Source organism: Megalobrama amblycephala, linkage group LG1 (genome assembly GCF_018812025.1).
Source record: "Megalobrama amblycephala isolate DHTTF-2021 linkage group LG1, ASM1881202v1, whole genome shotgun sequence".
Classification (NCBI taxonomy): domain Eukaryota; kingdom Metazoa; phylum Chordata; class Actinopteri; order Cypriniformes; family Xenocyprididae; genus Megalobrama; species Megalobrama amblycephala.
Window position 1 is genome coordinate 22,471,061 of NC_063044.1, and position 14,792 is coordinate 22,485,852.

The following is a 14,792-nucleotide window of genomic DNA, read 5'->3' on the forward strand; positions in this document are numbered from 1 at the left end:
AGAGTAGAGCCTGTATATAGAATAACGATAGACCATTTACGCAAAAACCGGAAACACGTCAACGAAGCGTAAACCCAGTTCCGGTGTGAGCTTTGTTGGCGGAGAAATGGCAGCTAGAGTGTTTTCGACGAGCCTGAGTTGTCTTCCGAAGTTCACCAGCGCCGATGTGGTGAAGAGTGTGGAGATGCATTCGTCTACTAAAGGGAACAAATTGGACAAGGGATATAAATTCCACGAAGAGTTTATCCACAATTACCAAGGTAAGCTTTAGCCATAGCCGTATCACCGGTTATAACTTTGTTTACGTTAACTGTAAATCTTAGGTGTTGTGAATTTGTAATATAAGGTATAACACATCGCACTGAATATGTTGTGTGTATGTTTAAGTGAGAAGGCATGAGATTAACATAACAACCAGTAATTTGGTGAAGCTGTACTAGGTAAATGTGAAATGTTACTGACATTGTCTTGTAAAGTTGTGTATTTCTCTGTGAGATATCACGTAATGTTTTCTTGTTGCATGCGGTTATAGTATCAAATATACTCCAGGGACAGGTAGTAGTGAGAGGTAGATGCTTCAGGTCAATGAGAAAGAGCGAGGAGCCTCACAAACTGGAGGTATGAATATAGACAGAATGCCGGTTGGCAAAAGTTACCCGTTCTTTCGTGTTCACTCTTCTTGCTGCGGTTGCGGCACTTTCTTCACTTACTATTATTTTACTGAAAGTAGGGTGACCAGACGTCCTCTTTTTCCCGGACATGTCCGCTTTTTTGATACCTATATAATAAAATAACATTGAACATACATGAAATGTAATCATATTTGCATTATGTACGCAGCTCTGCACACCCATTACTCTCGATGAAATATCTCACAAACTCACTTCACTCCTCTTTTTTACCAACTCAAATCTGGTCACCCTACTGAAAGTTATAGTTTCATGTTATTATGAACATTGATGTAGCAACATAAGTATGACTTAATTGTAACCTATTTAATCTATTGTGTCTAGATATCACTGGATGCAGAAAGTGCCAACCTGAAAGCTTTCTCCTGCAGTTGTGCGGCTGGTAAAGGATTCTGCAATCACATAGTTGCCATCCTGTACCAGACCGCACATTATTCACAGCTGGGTCTGCAGGCTGTTCCACCCCCCCTGGCCTGCACAAGTGGCTTGCAAAGATGGCACAGACCAAGAACACAGGTGGGTTTGTGATAAACATGTCATTATGATTTAAGAACCGATGTGTATCTATAACAACTGTAAATTATTATAAAAACACCCCCAGTAGTGACTACAGACTGTAATTGCTTTTTGTCTTTTACTTTTAAGGGAATCCATCCTGAACCGGTTAGTGAGCTGGTGGTGCAAAAGCCCAAAACAGTTGGCAAGGACGGTCTGAGGTCCACACTGTACAAGGCCTATACAGGTGATTAATTTAACTTTTTGTTGCTTTGTGAGAGCAAGTTAAGTTTTTTTTTAATGTTATGACTAACCAAATTATGGTTACCGCAGATATAGTGAATAAAATTTAAATGTAGTTATGCACTCATGTCTAACTTTTCTTTTGTGTGACCAATAATCTTGTGTTTCTCTTGTCTAGGACCACTGCCAGATCCATATATGATGGCATCTGGAAGCAAATTAAGCCAGGTGCAGCCCCAACCTCTCATGGCTGTTGTATTGGATGGGGTTTCTGAGATGGAGCTGACGCCATCTAAATTTGGGTCTGTCCCTCGTGGATCCCCCATGTCCTATCACTGTCCACCCAAGAAGTCCAGTGACCTCCTCCTACACCACATGGCTCCAGAATTTCCATCCCTACCTGTGATGCAGCACACTTTTCCCAGGTTGCATTTCGTCCCGACCTTGCATCAGTTAATGCATCTCCAGTCTCTTGAAGTGTCACCGCAGCTGTCCTGCGAGATAGCAAAAGAAACTCAGCAGCAATCCAAATGTCCTGCGTGGACACAGCTACGGCAACCAAGGCTGACTGCTAGTCGTTTTTGGGATGCTTGTTGTAGTAGGGCGTGTCGTGCAGAGCTGGAGTCTGCAGCTATTCAGATGATCAGAGGCTCCACAAAGCAAACAGCTGCAATGAAGCGTGGTCTACTAGTGGAGCCTGAAGTGCTGGCAAACTATGCTGAACTGTTGCGAGTTAATGTGTTACCAGCCGGGTTCGTCATTCACCCTGACGCACCACATCTCGGGGCCAGTCCAGACGGTCGGGTGTATGACCCTTCAGAGTCGCCTCCTTTTGGCCTGGTTGAGGTGAAGAGCAGCACAAAAACTGATCCATCTCAGGTTGCTCACCTCAAGGTGCAGGAAGGCCACGCCAGTCTGAGGCGTTCACATAAGTACTACTGGCAGGTTCAGGGCCAACTGGCAATCACAGGACTGACATGGTGTGACTTTGTTACCGATACCCTATCAACTTTAACTGTGGAAAGAATTTGGCGTGATGACTCATTCATAGCGGAAATGAAAGAGAAATTGGATATATATTATTATGGCACATACATGAATGCATACCTTGAATTACACTAATCTTGTCTTTACCAATCAGTTTAGCCTTCTGTCTTACTGTTGATAATCTGTAATGTTATTTTTTATTGTAAATGTTTGATGTTATTTGAGTTGTTATTAATCAGTTGATGTTACGCATACCAAAAAATTAAATGATGCACAATTTTGACCAAAATTGTTTTATTTGTTCATTGAATTTTTTAGTGAAATCAAAGTCACATTTCAACAGAAAAATATTAAGAATATAACAATTATTTAATTAGATTTTTAAGAATATGTGGGAACACTAAATTATTTACATACTATTTATTTACACATTATACATTATTTACATACCAAACATTAATTCACTCTTCAAAACAAAAAGGTCCTTGATAATTTGCCAAAACACAGCAGTTAAGCCAGATCTGATTCACACTGCCAATCAGTGTGAGCGGCACGGGAGAGTCCCAGATGTGAAAGGACTTTATCCTACCGATCACTCTTTCTACTATAATTCTGAGGCGGGCAATGGCTTGGGTTTGTTCCGTTTCCTCCTTGCTGAATTGAGCTGAACGCTTAAAAGGTGGAATGATGAGCTTAGATTCAACGTCAGCAAGGAGGTCTTGAATGAGGAACCCTTTGTCCGCCATGACATCGTCTCCTGGCTCCAGCAAGGGAAGGACTCCACTGATCCTGGTGATCTCCTTATCTGAGATGCACCCAGTGTACAGGGGTGAGATGAATGTCACCAAACCATTGGGAGCAACTCCAATTAGCCCTTTCAATGTCGTCCTGTTTTTGTAACTTGAAAATGTTTCTGACTGTAAGGTCAGGGATGAGGCTGTCTCCAGGGCAATTTCTGTGCAGTCCAGTATCACTCTGACATTGGGACAGTACCTCTGGAATTTAAGGGGCATAGTGGACTTAACCTTTTCCCTGCTTATCCAGATGGGAAGTGAGCTCAGCATCATAAAAAGATAATTGGCCCAGGTGATGGTAACCCTGCTAACCCTGGCAATGCTCACATTGAACATGTCAGCAATGAGCTGCTCCTTCATGCCAACAGCAACCCGCATGGAGTACATCAAGAACTCATCTATTAATGGCATGATGCGTGGTGGGCTGGGATCTTCGCAGCCTTCCTCACCTGCCCTCTGTGCTTTGGTCCAGTACACCAGTCTAAGTGCAGATGGTGCAATCGACTCCCAAAAAATAGTAAAAACACTCTCGGATGGAAATTTGGTGTAGAAACGTATTTGGTCGTCCGACGAACAGTATCGGCTGAAGAGAGTAGGGGGTGGTAGACCAATGTTTTGCAACTTGGCTTCTAAGTCATGGATGTAATCCAAAGCCTCATCCAGAGCACCTGTAAAGATAAAGAAATTAAAAACCAGTCTTAACATATTTATGCTACCTTTCAACACAACACAGTAATCATGTTTTAAAAAGTATTTTAAGTATTTAATTACAAATTACATTTCATTTATTTTTGTTAAGGAAAATACAAATGACAAAATACTCAAAAGTAATTAAATACATGTAATTAAAATAGGGAAGGGGGGGGCACAACCTAACACAGGGCCAGTTGTAACACTTGTTTTAAATACTTCCACACATGCTAGTATGATGAAACTTAGTGTATTTACTAGCTGCCACATAAATAAATTGTTTCTGTTACGAATACAGCTCCCCCGGTGCATCCTCCGGGCCACCGGAGGGAGCCGTCACCCGAATATTGACTCACTGCTATCTGGACTCCATTACCCATAGGCCCGCATTCCTGGGACTGATCACTTCCGCACCTGCATCCGATCACACTCACACTATTTAAGACTCACACACACACACACCATCGCGAAGTCTTGATTTGCTGTAAGGGATCATTTCTGAGCGTTTCTTTGTGGATTGATTCTCTGTTATTACCTGGACTGTTTATCTCTGCTGAACCACCGCCGCCTGCCTTGATTACTGCCTGTTCCTTGATTCTGTGATTATTTGCCGCCTGTCTCGACCCTTGCCTGTGACTCGACTCTGTCCCATTGCTGCCAGCCTCGACCTTTGCCTGTCCCTGGTTACGGTACTGTCTTGCCCCTGTCTGTTACCATTGCCTTTTAATAAAAGCTGCAAATGGATCCACTGTCTACTGACCCATCATTACAGAAGACTTCGCCACTCAGCGATCCAGCAGCTCTGGCCCAGCTCTCCACGGAGTTATCAGCTCAAGCCAGCCAGCTAGCCATGCACCACCACCAGCTCACACGCCTCACTTCACTCACGGAGGAGCTGGTGAAAACGCTGCAGGGCCTACGCTTCAATCCCACCGAGGCCTCCACGCCGCCACCTGCGGCTCCCGTCGCACCCACGCCCGCCAATCCACCGCCTGTGAATCCACGTCTGGCTCTCCCAGAGAAGTTTGATGGTACACCAACCAAATGCAAGGGCTTCCTGCTGCAATGTTCGCTATATGTGAACCAACAACCCTCCTTGTATGCCACGGACACCAGTCGTATCTCTTTCGTCTGCTCCCTACTGACTGGTAAAGCTCTGGATTTGGCCACCGCTGTCTGGCGGGACGATGGTTCGGCGTTCCTTTCGTTTACCGACTTCCTACAGCGATTCAGAGAGGTATTCGAACACTCAGTGGGCGGCTTGAGCCCGGGCGACCAGCTACTCTCCTTGACCCAAGGTAAAACCACGGCGGCAGAATACGCCTTGCAATTTCGCACCCTGGCAGCGCAAACAAACTGGGTAGAGGACACGCTGAAACTGCTGTTCCGTCGCGGATTGTCTATGGAGTTACAAGCGGAGCTGGCATGTCGAGACGAGGGCAGCTCATTGAACTCATTCATCGAATTGGCCATCCATGTCGACAACTTACTTCGCACTCGTCGGCCCACCCGGGCAATCACCTCCAACAGCTCGAATTCTGAGCCCATGCAACTCGGTTTCACGCCTCTCAAACCTGAAGAGAGGGAAAGAAGACGCCAACTACACCTCTGCTTCTACTGCGGGCAATCGGGTCACATCAAAACTAACTGCCCGATCCGGCCAGAGTCTACGAATGCCAAAGCGGTGAGTTCCATCCAAGCTCATAACTACTCATCTAACAGCTTCAAAATCCCTGTTCAACTCACACTTAATGACCATATCATCTCCACACATGCGCTTCTGGACTCTGGGGCAGCTGGAAACTTTATGTCTGATACCTTCATCTCAGAACACAACATTCCATTAATCAACTGCCATTCTGTATTAACAGTGGAAGCGTTAGATGGGAAGCCCATTGGACGAGGAAAAGTAGCCCACATCACATCTGAGCTTCAACTACAAGTCGGCATCCTTCATCAAGAACAAATCAGTTTCTACGTCATTCACTCACCACATAACCCCATCATCCTGGGTCTGCCTTGGCTACGCTCACATAACCCGCATGTATCATGGAGAGAGGGGGAAATACTCCAGTGGGACAGCCGCTGCCTCAACCACTGTCTGCGACCAGTAAAACCACTACCACTTCAAACGATAAGATTGCAGGCCGAAGCCCCTGAGAAAGTGAACATCCCCACCGTGTACGGCGATCTTGCAGTAGCCTTCAGCAAACAGAAAGCCACCGAACTTCCCCCGCACCGCTCCAGTGACTGTGCAATTGAACTATTACCCGGAACAGCTCCTCCCAAGGGTCGAATCTTCCCTCTCTCTCAACCTGAAACTATGGCCATGAAAACTTACATTGAGGAAGAGTTAGCCAAGGGGTTCATCCTGCCATCCACCTCACCGGCCTCTGCCGGATTTTTCTTTGTCAAGAAGAAGGACGGAGGTTTAAGACCCTGTATTGATTATTGTGGCCTAAATGACATAACCGTGAAATTCCGTTATCCCCTGCCTCTGGTGCCAGCAGCCCTTGAACAGTTAAGACAGGCCAAGTACTTCACAAAGTTAGATCTCCGGTGCGCCTACAATCTCATTCGTATTCGAGAAGGGGATGAATGGAAGACAGCCTTCTCCACAACTTCCGGCCACTATGAAACCCTCGTCATGCCGTTCGGCCTATCCAACAGTCCAGCTGTGTTCCAATCCTACATAAACGACGTATTCAGAGACATGTTAAATCGCTGGGTCATAGTCTACATTGACGACATTCTAATCTACTCAAACTCCCTTGACGAACACATTCAACATGTGAGAACCGTTCTGCAGAGACTCATTGAACACCAATTATACGCCAAAGCCGAAAAATGTGAATTCCACCAAACCTCCACCGCCTTCCTCGGATATATCATCAGCAGAGACGGGGTCGCCATGGATGACGGTAAAGTAAGGGCAGTACTGGAATGGCCCAAGCCACACACGCTGAAGGAATTACAGTGATTCCTGGGCTTTGCCAACTTCTATAGGCGGTTTATTCGAAACTTCAGCTGTGTAGCCGCTCCCCTGACCTCCATGACCAAGCGCTCATCTTCTCGTCTCCAGTGGTCCAAAGAAGCGGACATAGCATTCCAAGAACTCAAGAATCGTTTCACGACAGCCCCCATTCTCCGCCATCCGGATCCTAAACGGCCGTTCATTGTAGAGGTAGACGCCTCCAACACTGGGATAGGCGCCGTCCTGTCCCAACGCCAAGGCGATCCTGAAAAGATGTATCCCTGCGCCTTCTACTCCCGTAAGTTGTCAGCGGCTGAAAGGAATTACGATGTAGGGGACCGGGAGTTACTGGCCATGAAGGCCGCCCTCGAGGAATGGCGCCATTGGTTGGAGGGGGCGCAACACTCATTCACTGTACTCACCGATCACAAGAATCTCGAATATCTCCGCACAGCCAAGAGACTGAATCCCCGACAGGCCCGCTGGGCTATGTTTTTCACCCGGTTCCAGTTTAATGTCACATACAGGCCCGGTTCAAAGAACACCAAAGCAGATGCGTTATCATGCCAATCTGAGCACATTGAGCAGCCTAAAACCGCAGAACACATCATTCCCGAGTCACTCCTTCTTACACCCGTTCAATGGGATATCATGACCGAATTGACACAGGCCAACGACCAGACTCCTCCACCTTCCACCTGTCCCCCCAACCGCACATACGTCCCTGCAAACATGAGAGAAAGGGTTCTCCATCATGTACATGACTCAACCAGTTCTGGTCACCCTGGTATCACCGCCACCCTCGACTTACTACAGAATCGCTTCTGGTGGGAGTCCTTGCCACGAGACGTCACACAGTTCATCCACCGCTGTACAGCCTGTCAGACCTCCAAACCATCTCACCAGTCACCTGCCGGGTTACTGCAGCCACTTCCCGTTCCTCAGCGCCCTTGGTCCCATATCTCCATAGACTTTGTCACTGATCTGCCGATCTCTCAGGGCAATACCACTATCCTCACTGTAGTGGATCGGTTCTCCAAAGCCTGTCGCTTAATTCCACTCCCCAAACTGCCCACCGCCCTCAAGACTGCAGAACTCTTATGCAACTATGTGTTCCGGCTTTATGGTTTACCTGATGACATTGTGTCAGACAGGGGTCCTCAGTTCACTTCCAGGGTCTGGGCCGCCTTCTTCAAGAACTTGAATGTCAACATCAGCCTTACATCAGGCTATCATCCTGAGTCGAATGGACAAACGGAACGCAACGGAAACGGAAACGGAACTAACTCGCTTTCTCCGAACCTATTGCCAGCATCAACAGGCAGAATGGAGCCGCTATCTCATGTGGGCAGAGTATGCTCAAAATTCGCTAAGGAAACCCTCAACCGGCATTACCCCGTTCCAGTGTGTCTTGGGTTACCAACCACCGTTGTTCCCCTGGTCTGGCGAACCCTCGGAATTACCTGCGGTCAATGCATGGATGCAGAGGAGTGAGGAAACCTGGGACCTGGCTCATCATCATCTCCAGCACGCAGTCAGGAGACAGGAAACGCAGGCCAACCGGCGTCGACGACCCCATCCTCAGTATACCGTGGGCCAGTGGGTGTGGCTGTCCACACGAGACCTCCGCCTGAGGCTACCCTGCAGAAAGCTCAGTCCCAGGTATGTCGGGCCTTTCCAAATTCTAAAACAAATCACTCCAGTATCTTTCCGTTTAGATCTGCCTACTAATTATCGCATTTCTCCCACTTTTCATGTTTCGTTACTGAAACCCTCCGGGGGTCCGAGAGGGGAGCCGGAGGGAGCTGAGGGTCCACGTCCCCCACCGTTGATAATCGAGGGCGAGGAGGCCTATCACGTTCGAGAGTTGCTCGATTCCCGACGCCGGGGTCCGAGGCTCCAGTACCTGGTGGACTGGGAGGGGTACGGTCCAGAGGAGCGATCCTGGGTCAATGCCAGCGACATTCTGGACCCCAACCTCATGGAAGAATTCCATCGGACGCATCCGGAGAGACCGGCCCCGCGACCTCGTGGAAGACCTCGGCGTCCACCTCCTCGCGTCAGGAGCCGCTCGCAGGGTGGGGGCTCTGTTACGAATACAGCTCCCCTGGTGCATCCTCCGGGCCACCGGAGGGAGCCGTCACCCGAATATTGACTCACTGCTATCTGGACTCCATTACCCATAGGCCCGCATTCCTGGGACTGATCACTTCCGCACCTGCGTCCGATCACACTCACACTATTTAAGACTCACACACACACACACCATCGCGAAGTCTTGATTTGCTGTAAGTGATCATTTCTGAGCGTTTCTTTGTAGATTGATTCTCTGTTATTACCTGGACTGTTTATCTCTGCTGAACCACCGCCGCCTGCCTTGATTACTGCCTGTTCCTTGATTCTGTGATTATTTGCCGCCTGTCTCGACCCTTGCCTGTGACTCGACTCTGTCCCATTGCTGCCAGCCTCGACCTTTGCCTGTCCCTGGTTACGGTACTGTCTTGCCCCTGTCTGTTACCATTGCCTTTTAATAAAAGCTGCAAATGGATCCACTGCCTACTGACCCATCATTACAGTTTCATTATTTTTTTTAAAAAAATTATATTATTTTATATGAACACTTAATATAATATATCGTGCTATAAAATTAATTTGGGGAAAAAATAAATACTCTAAACCCAAAGTAGGTTTACAAAAATGGAGAAAGTCAAAAAGCGTTAGGTTGTGCCCTGCTCTCCCCTACTGCCCATCTCTGGCCCCTTACAGCTAGACAGCATGAGACTATGTTACAGATGTAGGCTAACGTTAGTTGAATTTCGTGAACAGCTTATATTATAAACATTAATTTGTTCAGGTAGAAGTGCATTTATCCAATAACGGTACACGTAACGTTAGTTGACTAGCGTTAACTAAACATTATGAACAATCTTACCTGCAGGTGGGTGTGTCACGTAGTCGTGATCCATCCTTACTGCCTTAGCCACCATGTCGCTATCTTCACAGCATAGCTGTACAGACTGACGTTTGAAGGTTCTGTCATATACTGACTCCCTTCTCAAAGGAGCAGTAAAGTTGTTCCAAGGGAATAGGCTCGGGACAACACCACTCTTCAGGCGACGAACGACACAGCCACCACTGTAATCAGCCGGAGCGAAGTGCCGGCTGCAGACATAGGTGCTACCTGTTTTTACATTAAAACTATGCCCTTCCTCTCTTCGGATCGCCTGTATCCATTTGGGTTTCAGGTTTGGATCCACAGGAAAAGAATGAAATGAAAGGTAGGGCTGTTTTTGGTTGGAAGACGAACAGCCTGGAACACAACAGAAACTGCGACTCTTCGACTCTGCCATTTTTCGTATCTGCCGCTATGATAACAGGAAATTCTACTACACTTCATTGACGTATTTCCGTTCGAAAAATGCGGAAGTGCGTAAAAGGTCTATTGGACAAACACTTGTAAGCAGAGGTGGGTAGTAACGAAGTACATTTACTTCGTTACATGTACTTGAGTAGTTTTTTGGAAAATTTGTACTTTTTAGAGTAGATTAAAATGTGGGTACTTTTACTATAACTTGAGTACATTTGTAATGAAAAATCTGTACTTTTACTTCGCTACAATGGGCAACGTTCCTCTCGTTACTTTATTTTAATTCAATACTGTAAATGTTAAGAAATGCGTAGTTTATTCCATGCGCGCTGTCTCTTTTTTCATGAACGATGCCCCATTCACAAATGAATCACTCTTTTGAGTCGATCCTGTTCAAAGACTTGATCAAACAAGTTGGTAAAACTGTCTAAATTGGTTCGCGAATCCGTTTGAATGATTTGTTCAGTTCCTGCACGCACTGAATCGTCTTAAGCGGTTTCTCACTCGGAGCGGATGAAGTGGCAGTGGACCTACTGTCAATTAAAAGCAAATCTGCAAATGCATCCAATTGTTTGCCAGCGATGAAGACCTTTATTAGTTTGAGCTGCGTATGCTGTCTGTGAACAATTCCACAGGTAGGCCTATCGATTTCATTTGATTTTACTTCATGATACAGCCAATAGCCGACATTTTACAACCAAACAGATTATTACATCACTATAACAAAAGTATGTAGTATTTCTTTACCGTTTTTATGGGCATATATCTTAATTTATACATTAATTTATACATATACTATTGCGCAATGGAGGCGCCAGCGACCTGTTCGTCTTGAAAATGAACGCTTTGCGTTGACACAGTTAAGCAGTTTACAAGCGCCTGCTGAAATATAGCCTACATTTGATAACATTTTGGAGAACAGACCGAAGAAGATCCGTCAGTGTGTATTTTATCATTGTTTGTGTCAAGTTCAGATATGAGCGCGAGCACATGTAAAGAGTTTTCTCTCTTCTTTAAAATGTAACGTTAGCTGTATACGTTATTAATATAGTAACGATACATTCGGGTTACAGATGCTAGAAATAATGCTTGTCTCTTCTATGTTTGTTTGTTGCAAAGATATCTAATTATGATAATAAATTAAATATCTATTTAAATAATAAACATTAAATAATAACATGCTATTGTGTGTGTGTGTGTGTGTGTGTGTGTGTGTGTGTGTGTATATATATATATATATATATATATATATATATATATATATATATATATATATATATAAAAGTAACTAGTAACGAGCTACTTGAGTAAGATTTTTATTGGATATTTTTTTACTCTTACTCAAGTAACTATTAGGTTTATTACTTTCACTTTTACTTTGAGTAAATATTTCTATAAGTACTTGTACTTTTACTTGAGTACAGTTTTTGGATACTCTACCCACCTCTGCTTGTAAGATATGATATGTTTAAAAAATAATGGCTGGGCACTTCTTACAGTGATTCCCTAAGTGCTTTAGTATAAGCAGGTGTGCTATTTTAAACTATATATGTTCGAAAATATAAAACATGTATGCAACAGTTCGTAGAGTTGGGAAGAAGAAGGCAGGAACCGGCGAAGATTTAAAGACTTTAATCCAAATAAATAAACAAACTGAAAGTAATAATAAAAAGATAAACAAAACACAACGTAAAATCCAGGCCTGGTCCTCTATATTATTCTGTATTTTTAATTTACAATTATTTAATTTAAATATATTTATCCTTCATATATTAGGAAATATATTTTCTTTCCGTAAAGGTGGCTATTATTCTTAGCTAGAGAGTTAATTTTTCAATTTTATTTTAAACTCACAATCAAATTACATACATACATGATAATAAAATCCATTGATTTTATTACAGATATATTAAACAAAGAAAAATGTTATGTAGCAACCATAAAGAAATTGTATACAATTGTATACCATACCATTATTCATCTACAATTACAACAAATTCTTGTTGTGGTTATGCATTCATTCAATCAATCAATCCCTTTCCAATGTGTTTGGGAAATGTGATGCATATGCAATGCCTGGCATTGAAGACAAATTTAAAAAACATTAGTTTGCTTAAAATATTTTCAAGAACTAGAACTTTTTTCTTTTTATAGGATTCTCAAGTAAGCTAACAATGTGAAAACAAGTTGCTCCTGTTACAATGTCCTGCTGGAGATCTAGTCCTGTGCATGACAATTCATTCACAAAAGCAAGATGTCTCTCATTTGAAAAATTGTCTCCATCTTTATAAAAGAAAAAGAAGTCAATTTGACCATAACATACTTCATTTCCATCATGAAATGTCACGGTGCAATTGTTTCTTCTTTTGGCTCTGACATACTGCTTTGAGGAATAGACAGTTCGGCCTATCTGAACTCTGCTAAATGCCTTCACAACATTACTATGTAAGCTATGTCCTAAAAACGTTTCTAATGTAGACATGTCTGCGCAATCCAGCAAAAGATTGAAGGTAACACCCATTTCTTTCACTCTAAAGGCACCTGTGTTTGAAAAACAAAAATGACTTGTGTCATTTGTCATCTTGGCAATGAAATCAGCAGTGGTATTACCAATTTTGGTGGTTTGAGCAATATTTGGGAGACACTGAATAAGTTTCACTGCATTTACCATTTGTAGAGGAATATTTTGAGTTCCATGAATGAGACGAAGCAAATGTCCATTTTTGTCCTCAAAGTGAAAGCAAGAATGGGTCCACAAAGGTCCAAGAGCTCTAACACTGTCTGCTAAATGAACTAATAAGTTAACATTGGCTGTCAGGTATCTGTCACCATAAAGCTCATTCATCTGAGAACAAAACTTCCACAGAAGTTTCTCAGCGTGATCTATTTGTGCAAAGGTTATGGAATCCAAAAGAAGAATGAACATTGCTTCACTTAGCAGCAGAAAGTGATTGTAGTACAGGTTTGCAAGAATACCTCGAAAAACTACTGGCCCAAAGAACAACAACATACACCGGTACTCTGAAGCTTTATAGTACATTCTGTGGACAGAAACAGAGCGAGGGAAACGTGTTTTAAATGGTGGTTGAATTTCACTCATGCGTTTGTCTACTTCACTAATTGATCTGACCATGCTAAAAGAACAGCGTGAGAATTCTATGGAAAACCACAAATGCATCAAAAGTCACATTACACAAAGAAGCACAGAATGCATGTAATCAACACCTGTGCCTAAGATCAAATTAAAGCTATTTACTGTGCTGAGGTATGTGGGACCATTAACTCCACGCACTATGGTTTCTGAATCAAATGACAACTTGGCATCTTCCACAAATCTCATATGAGTACGTGCAGGACCCTTTGGATCTTCAGTTTGAAAGAGGAAAGTATGCACATGTCCCCTTTCTCCTGTTTTAATTGTCTTGCCAGGCTGTTCACATTTTAAACATCCAAAATGTCCATTGTACTGAATAGTATTTAACACTAAAGCTTTTGCGGGTAAATCACAAGTACCTGCAATGGTTAATACTCTGCAAATAAAGGGACTATCTGATTCATAAAATTTAACAAGGACTCCATCTCTTTGTATATTATTAAGAGTGTCACACAGCGGTTTAAGGAAAGTCAGCATAGATGGTTTTGACTCACCAAACCAAAGACCTGCAAGAATTTTCTCTGTTTGTACGCTCAACAAAATTTAGTTCATTTATGATACAATAAAAAGGCCACACTGAGAATTTAGAGGACTTGAAAACAGGAATGCCATCTGTTCCAGAGTAAGGAAATATTGTGGGAATCACTAAGTAACCCACCACCTGCCAAAAACTTCTGATATACTTGTCCATCATATATATCCTCTACATTGCACTGGCCCTTTTTTTGTCTAATGAATCTAAATTTTAACTTTTCCTCAAAACCTTTTTTTGCGAACAATGCCTTAATTTGAGATTCAATTGGAACTTCAATGAAATATGAAGTTGATACCTCTGCTTCACAGACCTGACACTGGCCGTTATCGCTCTCTACTGACATGTAACAACCGTTGCAATATTTGTGCACAATAAATGAGGGACCTGCATTATCAAAGATTTGTTTGATTTTTTTTAGATTTCCCAGGCACTCTGTTTAATGTTCTACTGGACAATGCAGGGAGATCAATTTGACCAAGTCACTCAGGGCTTTCCCTGTAATTTTGTGTCTATTAGCAAAAGCTAGTATAATGAGAACGCTTTCTGCAGTAGATACAGGAGCATTTTTGTAAAGTGAACAATCACCAGGCTTTTCCTTAAATTGAATTTCTGCATCATCATTAAGGTCATTGTCAAATAAAGTGCCATCATTCCAATCGTCATCAATACCATAGTGAATAGGATCAAAATGTTCCACATCACAATCAGTAGTGTACGGAGTGTAGTCTTGTTTTGTATAAAACTCTTCATTAACATTACAAAGTTCAGGTCCGTACATCATAGAAGTCCGTACATTCTCTGTCTGAGAAATGCCATTGTCCACTCCAAGCACTTCTGCAGAGCAATCATCTGCTCTGTGGATTG

At 43.4% G+C, this 14,792-nt stretch overlaps 1 protein-coding gene across 1 annotated transcript; it reads left to right on the top strand.

The window, feature by feature from the left end:
• Positions 1-267: 267 nt before the first annotated feature.
• On the top strand, positions 268-3,218 carry LOC125244530. The gene is made up of 4 exons (XM_048154599.1): positions 268-618; positions 1,014-1,205; positions 1,335-1,431; positions 1,606-3,218. The coding sequence occupies exons 1-4, from the start codon at positions 586-588 to the stop codon at positions 2,547-2,549; spliced, it is 1,266 nt and encodes a 421-aa protein (XP_048010556.1). The 5' UTR covers positions 268-585; the 3' UTR covers positions 2,550-3,218.
• The last annotated feature ends 11,574 nt before the right edge of the window (positions 3,219-14,792 follow it).

Excerpts from the sequence above, each read along its gene's own strand:
- LOC125244530 (XM_048154599.1), top strand. The coding sequence starts at position 586 with ATGAGAAAGAGCGAGGAGCCTCACAAACTGGAG. Across the intron at positions 619-1,013 it reads AGGAGCCTCACAAACTGGAG|ATATCACTGGATGCAGAAAG; the intron begins GTATGAATATAG and ends TATTGTGTCTAG. Across the intron at positions 1,432-1,605 it reads ACTGTACAAGGCCTATACAG|GACCACTGCCAGATCCATAT; the intron begins GTGATTAATTTA and ends TCTCTTGTCTAG.